The sequence below is a fragment of the Branchiostoma belcheri genome, unplaced genomic scaffold (assembly GCF_001625305.1).
Source record: "Branchiostoma belcheri isolate BF01 breed outbred unplaced genomic scaffold, Haploidv18h27 scaffold20, whole genome shotgun sequence".
Lineage (NCBI taxonomy): Eukaryota > Metazoa > Chordata > Leptocardii > Amphioxiformes > Branchiostomatidae > Branchiostoma > Branchiostoma belcheri.
Window position 1 is genome coordinate 1,713,019 of NW_017803491.1, and position 10,760 is coordinate 1,723,778.

The 10,760-nt window shown below is 41.6% G+C and overlaps 2 protein-coding genes across 2 annotated transcripts in view; one reads left to right on the forward strand and one right to left on the reverse strand.

Moving 5' to 3' along the window:
• LOC109469299 (parkin coregulated gene protein homolog) overlaps window positions 1-8,314 on the reverse strand; it is a 23,313-nt gene extending 14,999 nt beyond the window's left edge. The window contains exons 1-3 of the mRNA XM_019767806.1: window positions 8,084-8,314; window positions 4,891-5,025; window positions 4,575-4,746 (exon numbers count right to left, since the gene is read on the reverse strand). Coding sequence (XP_019623365.1) covers window positions 4,575-4,746; window positions 4,891-5,025; window positions 8,084-8,164 — 388 coding nt within the window. The 5' untranslated portion in view covers window positions 8,165-8,314. The remainder of the gene's footprint in view (window positions 1-4,574; window positions 4,747-4,890; window positions 5,026-8,083) is intronic.
• A 284-nt stretch (window positions 8,315-8,598) lies between these two features.
• LOC109469266 (acetyl-CoA acetyltransferase, mitochondrial-like) lies at window positions 8,599-10,597 on the forward strand. The gene has a single exon (XM_019767754.1). The coding sequence runs from the start codon at window positions 8,728-8,730 to the stop codon at window positions 9,973-9,975; it is 1,248 nt and encodes a 415-aa protein (XP_019623313.1). The 5' UTR covers window positions 8,599-8,727; the 3' UTR covers window positions 9,976-10,597.
• The last annotated feature ends 163 nt before the right edge of the window (window positions 10,598-10,760 follow it).

Genomic DNA, 10,760 nt, shown 5'->3' on the forward strand with positions numbered 1-10,760 from the left:
GCCGATGGAGAAATGTGGCGAAGTTTTAACGAGGACACGAGTTGTCATACGAGCTGCTCGCATGCCGCGAAGCTCCACAGAAACCACAAGGCATGCTGGGTATTTGTTGTGAACTATGTAGGGCAGCGCTGAAATGGCTTGAAGATCTAATTTACAACTCACAGATGTAGTCACCTCCCTGTATACTGTAAGTCTCAAAATATCTGCGGTGGTCTTATTTTGTAGAAGCTTCTCCACCGCAAATGGTGGGATGCAGTGAATATTCCTTTCTAACGTGTTACTACTGTACTATAGAATCGTTTTAACTATAAACTCTGAACACTGCGAAAACCTCCTTTCCTCCTTCTACCGCAAAAATAAGTCCCCACGATAATAAATAATTTTCAGTATAGTAGCTGAAGTGATTTCAGACAACGAAATGAAGCCTTTCTGCTGACTGCTAAGCTGGAAGACTGCAAAATGATAAAATCTTGATTGGAAGGTAAAAGAAAAATTCAGTAAAAGAAAACAGTTTGAAAGACCCAGAACTGTGTCTCCTAGATAATATTACATTAATATAATTATGTAGTTACTGTTATGCTGCCATATAGACTTATCTCAGAATATTCCATATGTATTTCATGAATTCCTTTGGGTTGAAAGAAACTTTTTAAACTTTTACAAAACCAACAATATTGATGATGTTTTTACATCAAGGTTCTCTTATGGCTGTCCTGGTTTAACTTCAAAACTGTGTCATCCTCCAAAAATACTCATCTTGAAACAATTTACGACCCACAGGTGTCTCACACCTCAGTTTAAATTTCCATTTTTAGGATAGCTAGGAGTGGACCATTATTAATGAGGGGGAGGGGTGCAGTGATCAGGTCAGTCCATTAAAATGCCTGGGGTAGGCCAGCTGCCTCCAGAAGTAACTTATCGCCCCAGACCTTGCTCTTACCTTCAAGGGGAAGAAAGAAGGATTAGTGCAGTAATTGAAAAGGAGGGAAGAGGCCTTAAAGTCAATCCCGGTGAAACCTTGGCCAAGGGTGGAGTTATTAATAATCTCATCCGTCCAATAACAGTTAGCGGAAGTCGGATCAGCGAAGAGTAACAAGCTCTTTCGTTAGTTCGTGTTCCAGAGTTGCAACTTTTCTTTCTTCTAAATAAACTGGTATTATGAACAAGGTCAGATGGAGGGAGTGTGTTTGTTTGCACAAGTTATTTCACAACATACATGTGTCTTGTAGTTGTACATGGCTTCTGGTGCTTATGAATATTTATTAGTTAATGTCACAGGTGCAGGTTTGTTTGTTTGTTCGTTTTGTATACATTACAAGGTAAACACACCAATTTTGTACAAGCTGTGCAAGACCAGACTGTAACTTGTGTAAGGTTTGTTCCACTCACACCTGGATGGATGGATCCCAACTGTTTTTGATAGGTGTGGTGGGATCTGTAACATGCTGGAGGTGTGGCTCTCCTCAAAACACTGTTACAGGTAAACCAGATGTGTCAATCAAATGAGCTCAATTCCCCATTCTTGTCTACAGATTTGGAACACCTTGGTGGTCCTGGCTTAGCAGATTGAGACAAGAAGTCATCCATAAAAGCACAGGTTTAACTTGGAGTTAAAGGCTATCCATGATAGGGCTTACAAGAGTGTTGCGACTTACTCTTGGTTTATTTGTTCAGAAGAACAGCTACAAGATCTACAAAAGTTTCCCTCAGCTGGTATTGAAATTTTCTGTCTGGTACTTTGAAAAGAAGTAGGGATTGTTCACAATAACAAAACATGTACGGAATGAACACAGCTGCCCAGAATATAAAAAAGGGGGATGTTTTGATGTTTTCCTGACTTTTCAAGTTTTTGCAGTGCTGGAACAAATTCAAGAACATGGATTTGATGGCCAGGTCAAAAACCTTCGGGAACCATGGTGTGTTTTCTCTCTGGTCTGTTCAACAGCGCAGCGGAACAAATTTTCCCATAGTTCCTGTTCATTTCTGTCCAAACGATTTTCCGCAAAGCTTTGACTGGAAAAGAAACAGAGGTAACAAAATGTTCTTCTGTGGCTTTTGTTTTTACAACTATAACCTCTTGCTTTTCAGGGGACGAAAACAAGATGAAAGTGTTCTTACTTCTCTTTGTACTTTTGCAAATCTCCTTTTTCGATATCAAAAACACCATTTATCAAATCATATGGAAAAAGAGACCAAACCCTCCTGTATTTTGACAGTTGGTTATGCTTGTTCAGTGAATACACGGTATACCAAATGTTGGACAACTTCGCAAACACAGAAGACGTTTCTGTTCCTACCATTTCCCAGCAGCTGGCAGGAAAAAACATGTTTCAAAAGCAGCGATGTTTGTGTAACAACCCTGGACCTTGTGTTAGAACAATTTCACCAACTTTTCAAGACTGCGACCCAATAAGTCATCGGATCGGTATGCCAGCACCAAGGTTTCCCACAGGGGCAGAAAGAGTCCTGTCTTTTCAATTTCCTCTGTACAAGTCGCTGCCATTTCAATAAAAGGCATAGTTAATGGATGCATGTATACATGAGCCCCTATACCCCCAATTTCAACAGTGCTCAATTTATCGCCCCAACCAATACCATTAATAAATGTCACCCCCGGCCCACTGTCTAGTGGAGTGGGGACCATTTCCTACCAATCGATAAATACTTTTTACACTGCTGTGACCACATATATCATCCTGGCCATGCTTCTAGTCTCCGCTGCGTGGTATCCAATAGTGAAAGACTATGTGTCTAGTACAAGTAACCATATTTATATCTTTAATGACCCTGCACTTGAAACTTTCCTTTTCGCAATGGCAAAAAAATTATGGTTTATACAAAATCTGAATGACATAAATGACATTTCCAATTTTTAAAAAAAATGTAGCATTCATTAGTCCCGGTATTTTCCCCAAGACTGTGGTACTCTGTAACCGAAGCTTTTTTTTTTTACTATTTCCGAAACATAATCCCTTTCTTTCTTTATTCATTTGTAAAAGAAAAGAAAAGGCAATGGAATTCAAACAATTCTCAAATGTAGGTACTGCTGAAATAGTAAGTTATCAAAGATAGGCCATCTCTCTTTTCTCTCCCCATGACAGAAGTGACATATGGCACACACTTGCTCTGGTCCCTCCTGCTTATCCAACTGTGTACATTAATATTGTTCAATGAGCCGGTTAAAGACATTTTATTAATAACTTGGTGTGAAAAGCGGTGGTCGTAAATTATGCCAGACTGTCAAGAAGGGACAGGGTACAGCAGTGTGTCCAATAGAGGATTCTATCAATTAGAAACAACTTGTGAAAAAAGGTACTGTAACAAGAATGCATAATTAAGTGTGGAATGTGTGTATAATGAAGGCAGCAGGCCTGACCAGTGGTATGGATTAGCAGGAGGAGTTCAGGCTATTGGAATCTTGCCTGGGGAGGGAGGATCCGATTACTCATGCCAGGCCCCGCCCCCCTCCCCTGTCTATAACAGATGTTTTACGATCTGGTGAAACTGTAAACTACAACAGAGGAAAGAGGAGCAAGACCACTTCCCAGATGCGAGCACAGCTGTTTTATCTGTAAACTGGGTGCAGGATACGGTCTGAAAACGCTGCAGATATGACAGGTAGCGGGCACGATCAGCGATGCACAACTATTGTGCGAGCATGTCCCTCTGAACGTGATTATACGCCACAGCCAGTGGGTGGGTCTGGCTCTCCCATTGGGTGCATCAAGTTGCGTGTGGCGTGGTGACAGTCTGTTCCTGGTGCCACACTATCCTAGTGTGAACTACTATCCAGGATCAAAGCTGTTCCTGGGACTGGATCAAACACAACTTCTGACATGAGGGATTAGCCTGGATTATAGAATTATTGCTGTGTCAGAACTATATTGAGATCATTCAGAATAAGGCTTAGCTGGATCAAACGTAATCCTTTGTGATGGATCTGTTGGTAAAGATAAGTACACTGTTATTTGAGCCCTAATGAACTTGTGACAGTGCAATCTCTATTCCCTATAGAAGATACACTATGTAGTTACTAGTAGTACATGGACAGAACTGTCCACTGTTTTGCCTAACTGACTGATCACCCAAAAGAAGCAAGACTGTCTGAAGATACAAAAAGACATCCTTTGCAGAATGGAGATACACATGTATATATGTTTTACATGGCGTAGACTTGGTGTGGAATTATATGTGTAATGGAACAAAGTATTCAATGTATCGTGTACTGAATGCTATTTTGTAAAACAACATTGACTGAGACATAGAATGGATAACGTTTGCCTAACTGCTTGATCCCATCCTTGGTCCCTTGTCCTCCCTAGACATTACATTATGCAAGTTTCCTTCAACAAACTTATCAACCAATAAACTCATCAACTAATGATATGAAATTATTAAAAGTATGATGAATAAAAAAATTGAATATCAATTCAACCAATGAACAAGCCATAACAAGAAAAGTCTTCAATTCATGAACATAATAGAAACATAGGTAACAAGCACATAACTAATTCAACCAATCCCCTTCCTTTTTTGCTATGTCTATGCTCCCCCCACTTTCACAGCAGACTTACTTTTGATAGGGATGATTAGCTGCGGGATGACTGGGAGGATTTTGGAGCCGCCATGTTCCAGCATGTCGTGGACGCCTTGCCTCGCGAAGAACTCGTAGGGGTGTGTCGTTTCGCACAGGCCATCGAAGAAAAGGGGCAGGTAGTGGTGGTAGTCAAGCTTCTCTATTTCAACCTGATGAAATACAATTTGTAAGAATAAACAGTTATTACATTAACTGTGACCCTGTGTTAGTCTATACAAATTCTCCAGTACTAAGAAATCACCAAGAATCAGAACAGGAACCGAGCATACTAAAGAGTCATGTAAACGACTAACCTTCCATGCAATCTTGTTGCCTTTTGTGTCGTGCTCGAGAGCGATTGGAAAGTCTCCCCTCTCGTAAAACTTCCTGAAGGCAGTAGGTTTCGCTGGTCTTTCCTTGAATGCTCCTGCATTTGGTGGAGCCAGTACCTGGACAAAGACATGACACCATCAGTGACAGTCATGACTTGATCGGCAACATGGAGTCTGCAGTTTGTACTAAACTTGCTAGGTGGCAGTACTGCACAGACATTCTTGGATCACATGAGCCAGACATACCTGTCACCATTAGCCATGAGTACAATGTTTCCGTATTATGAATAATTGATAGAACAGAAAGTGGTCCTGTACAACATATCCAGTGGGATAACAATACACAGTCTAGTATCTATTGGTTGAGCCTGATTGGTTAACACATTCCAAATCTTGGCTGTTTCAATTTATTTGACAAAAAATAAATTTAAAAGACGCTTGTGTCAGAGGTGTTGAATTTTGTTACAGATTCTATAATGTTAGAGTAGACACTTATTGACTGTAATTATAAATTGCCTTTTACTGTTATGTATGGGGAATCGGCAGGTTGTTGATTCCAACTTGAAATATGTATATGTTACCTATTATTTACCACATAATACAGTAATTTCTGTAAAGGTAAACATTGATTTAGTTGGACTAAAGCAATTCCATTACGTACAGTGCTACTGTACCTAATCATGATTACATTGGTTTGGTTTGGTTTGATTCTAATTATTGTTCTTTCCAATTCGTTGATACATTTTGTATAAATTACTGAGCCGTAAACAAATTACTGTAAACATCTAACTGTAATAATCATACCATAACCTCCATAGAGGGTAGGCATGAAATCTCTCTAATAGAAAAGAATATATGAACTGTTCATGACTTCATGCACACTGATATCATAATGATTGTGAATTTCTTTGCACATATTTCATGCAGTAATGTCAGAATGAGGCCAACTTGTGGATACCAATTATATGTGTATTATATCACCTGTCTGAAACAGACAGGCCAGGGAACAGGCCAGGGATTCACCAAATGTCAGCATCTTCTGATAAAATTTCCACCTAAGAAATGCTACAGACAGATAGACAGCCGAATATTCAGCAAGGTGTGTTTTGTTATGTCAGAAACAAGTGTATTGGATTATACAATACATCTAGGTTATTAGATTATCATATGACACCGTAACAATATTGGAAAAGCCTGAGGAATGAAACAAGATGATCTGTTTCGAAAACAAGATATCACATCTATGCAGTCAAACACCTATATGCAATCTAATTACCTAATAATCCAATTGACTAGTTTCTTACATTACAAAATGGCAGAGACCATGAACACAGATTTAGGAGGCTAGCTGTCAATATCAATGTAAGATACAGTCAAACCTTCATAGGTGATCACCTCTACATAAGGATCATCTGGCCAATGTGACCACTCTCTCAGCAGTTCCTTTAGATCATTTTTCTATTGATACAAGCATTAAGAAAATCCTTCTTATAGTGGCCACCTGTCCACATAGACCAGATTTTACTAATCCCTTAGGTAAAAAATCCTACTGAGTAGTTTCGTCGTCTGTATAACATCACATGGTTAAAAGATAAAGTTCCATAGCAACATGAAAGAGTGTCGTAGAAATTTGACAGAGCAAAAATTTAGAGTGTAGCACAACATATAAACACTTCTGCCCCTCTTGTCCCTGCACTTATGACTGCCAAGTGGAACTGCCATGCTCATATATCACTTTCCTCCCTAGCGACATGCGATACCTTTGCCTAACGACCTCTGACACAACGTTCCAAAGACTTTACGAAAACAGAAACACCTGCACAACTTGCTTCAGTATCAATGTTGTATCAATGTTCAGTATGTTAACTCACTTGTACCAGTTTGTACATATGTCTATATTTTTATTGCATCCCCTTCTAGCAAGGCTAACCTTGGACATATGCATTCTGTTTGATGCATTGGAAGCATCAGCAAGCTACAGTACATGGTAAAATATCCATGTTTAACTTCCCAACCCTCAAAACTTCAGCCAAAATTGCCAACATAGTAACATACTGTAAACCTTGAAACATACAAAGTAGTTTTATTTTTCACGAGTTTTGTGGTAAAGTATCCACTGTGAATTTATGACACAGCAAATATACATTTCTAATATACTATTAGTGTTATTGTACTACAAAACTGCCACCTTAAGACTTGGTGAAAATATCTTTTCCCTTCTACTGTGAAAATAGCTGAATTCACAGTAATAAACCCAAAATACCATTAGGCTTTCAAATCCCACACTGATTTTCCCAGAGCCCACGGCACAAGGCTGGGAGTTACCGTAATGGCCAATTATCTCGCGAAATGTTGTTGATAATTGCCTGTTTCTAGTGTAAGGTAAGTGCATGGGCTTTTAGGGTTAAGCTTGACGGTTGAGGAAGGTTTTCCAAACTATGTACAAACCCTAAGGTCACACAACTGGTTCCACTTGTGCAAAATTATAACTTGTACCACTTGTACCGGATTACCTAAAATCCAGGGTACACATATGGTTTCAAATGAAAATTGCAGTCTGTGCTTAAATCATCATCTGGATCCTATTATGGGAGTAGAATCGTATGGAATTTGGACAGAGGTTTTTTGGCTCGACTCTGATAATCGTGATCGTATGATGTCTTGGATCTTTCTGGTTGGAAAATTTTGGAAATATAAACCGTCTAGGATGTCAGACAAGAAGCCCAAGCCCAACATACCCACAACAAACGGTAGTCAGGTCGGCTCATTCATTCCTACCAACGACCTTTCTAGGTCACTGACCATCATATTTGGCGTAATTTTGATATTATAGACACACACGTTAACGAAAATACAAACTACTAGCCTTCTCTGTTCTTAAGAAAACTAGAGGATTAAGAGTTTTCGTGTATGTTTGTCTTGATGTGAAGGGGGAGGTGGGCCAACATGTCTTCTGACCGTGCCTCAAATCTTTGCCCGCAATCTTCTTCTTTACATCAATTATTCATATTTTACAAGTATATCAACAACCCTACACGATTCTGGTAATAACTACAGTATGTCGTGCATAATAGATACGCCACGAGTGCGCTATGTTCCTCATAGCAACTCCGTGATGGTGAAACAAACAATCCAAAGTCGCGGAAATCGGTGACCTCTCGGCGATGGGACTTACCTTCGCGTTCCTCAACCGAGATTTGGTGGTGAATCCTTCGGTTTCCATCCTGCTTCCCTTGATCAGAACCTCAGAAGACATTTCCCGTTGGCGGAGGAATCAGAGAAAATCTTCTCTCTTCGATTATTGGGGGAAAATCCGGAGGAAAGTCGGCGGTACTTCTACTCGTCTGAACGCTTGTGGATCGACTGGCAGATGTAATCAATCTGACAAGGTTTATGTTGTCGCATGGCAACAAGGTTGCAAAAGGCCCGGATGTAAACAGTCCCTCGGGAGTCTTCGGTAAACAGGGTGTTTGCCGTGACGTCATGTTCGGCTTTGCTCGGAAATTTCCGATAGCAAAGTTGATGATCTACTGAGTTTATGTCAAAATCATTCATGAAGAAATAATATTACGCAATAGATATACTTTTCAATAATTTCGCACTGAATAGAACCTGTAAAAGCTGGAAATTTTCTGTTTAAACGCTCTTCCCATGAATCAGTGCGACTAAAGGTCACGAAAGTTCAGTTCATCGTGCCAACCTTCGGCCGCGCCAACGTGACAGAGAAAGTGTTGTCGTCGTAAAGACCTTCGTAGGCTCACCTGTCTTCAACGACACGCACCAAACAAGCACAGACATCTTCACCGAACACAGAAAAACATGGCGGCAACACTTTTCAGAGCTGTCCAGCTGAAAGGCAAAGTCACGAGCACAGCAAGACGGTTCTCCCAGGCCTCCGGTCTGCACGATGTTGTGATCGTCAGTGCCACCAGAACACCCGTGGGTTCGTTCCGCAGCAGCTTGTCCTCCCTCCCCGCCCCTCAACTCGGCGCTATCGCCATCAAGTCCGCCATCGAGAAGGCCGGTATCCCTGCGGAAGAGGTGAAGGAGGTTTACATGGGAAATGTGCTCCAGGCTGGAGAAAAGCAGGCGCCAGCTAGACAGGCAGCCCTGGGAGCTGGGTTACCTCTGGCAACTCCATGTACCACCATCAACAAAGTCTGTGCCTCGGGGATGAAGTCTATCATGATGGCAGCACAGAGCCTGATGTGTGGTCATCAGGACGTGATGGTGGCTGGCGGGATGGAGAGTATGTCTAATGTCCCCTTCATTATGGCAAGGGAGGCACCTGCATATGGAGGGCTGAAACTTGAAGACCTCATCGTCCACGACGGGCTGACAGACGTCTACAACAAGTTCCACATGGGCAACTGTGCGGAGAACACGGCCAAGAACCTGGACATCAGTCGCGAGGATCAGGACGAGTTTGCCATCAGCTCGTACAAACGGAGCCAGGCTGCGGCAGCGAACGGAATCTTGGTAAAGGAGATCACTCCCGTCGAGGTTCCTCAGAAGAGGGGTCCGGGGGTGACCGTGGCGGAAGACGAGGAGTACAAGAAAGTCAAGTTCGATAAGGTGCCGTCACTGAGGCCAGTGTTCGTCAAAGACGGAACGGTAACAGCTGCGAACGCGAGCACGCTCAATGACGGTGCTGCGGCTCTCGTGGTCATGACATCAGAAGCTGCCAGCAGGCTTGGTGTCATGCCATTGGCTCGCATTGTCGGCTTTGCGGACGCAGCAGTTGCCCCGATAGACTTCCCCATAGCCCCGGCTCCCGCTGTGGAGAAACTGTTGGCGCAGACAGGCATCTCCAAGGACGATGTCACTATGTGGGAAATCAACGAAGCCTTCAGTGCTGTTGTCCTGGCCAACATCAAACTGCTAGGCATTGACCCAGCCAAGGTTAATATCAATGGTGGGGCAGTGTCTATTGGACATCCTATCGGCATGTCGGGCGCAAGGATCACCAGTCACATGGTCCATAACCTACAGCCTGGCCAGAAGGGTGTCGCTGCTATCTGTAACGGTGGTGGTGGGGCCTCCTCCATCCTTATCGAGAGGTTGTAAAGTAAAACGTGAAGCCAAGTTGGAGATTATTCCACAAAGGAGCCAAACTATAAAATAGCCTGACTACATCACACTTCTAGTAGCCCTTCCACAGGCCAGGAGGAAGCAAAATCAGTCCGACAGTGAGATGGTGTAGCCCAGGCTATCAAACTGTACAAGATCAATACAACACAGAAACAATCCTTATGGTAGTTTGACCTTGTTTCAAATGTTTCCTGTGCTCTTGACAGTAAAAGATACATTTGTTGCATTCAATAAAAACAGGAAAACATGAGGCTGCAGCATAGGTCTGAAACAAATCCATGGGATGCAAAATATGTACACAACATGTATGATACTTTTTATAGTGTATGCATATGTCACATACTAAGACATAATTGTGTGTGTCTAAAATTTTTTTGTAGTGCCTTTTGAAAAGAGTTTGTGAGTATCTCTACTAAATAATATAATGTCAGCCTCAGCAAGGAGGCTTCAGGTACAATTTTAATGTGTGAGAAATAATAATGTACGGGAAATTCAAAGGAGACAAACACAGCCACAGGTGTTAAAGGTGATAATAAAAAACTAGGATGGATTTATTTTGTAGTGCTGTGGTCATGATTACAATAAAGCAGCATTCTAAGATATGTTGTTTCCTTGTTATTGCTAGATTTAATAGTGATGGGGATGTTGAACGTTGAAACTTTTATGTTTGAGGAGTCCTAGAATATTGACGCTTAACATGGAGTCCTAGAATATGGACACTTAAGAAGGGGAAAGTTGTACTAGTATAAGATAAGTCACTA

Bases quoted from the DNA above. Each gene is read 5' to 3' on its own strand.
- LOC109469266 (XM_019767754.1), top strand. From the start codon at position 8,728: ATGGCGGCAACACTTTTCAGAGCTGTCCAGCTGAAAGGCAAAGTCACG.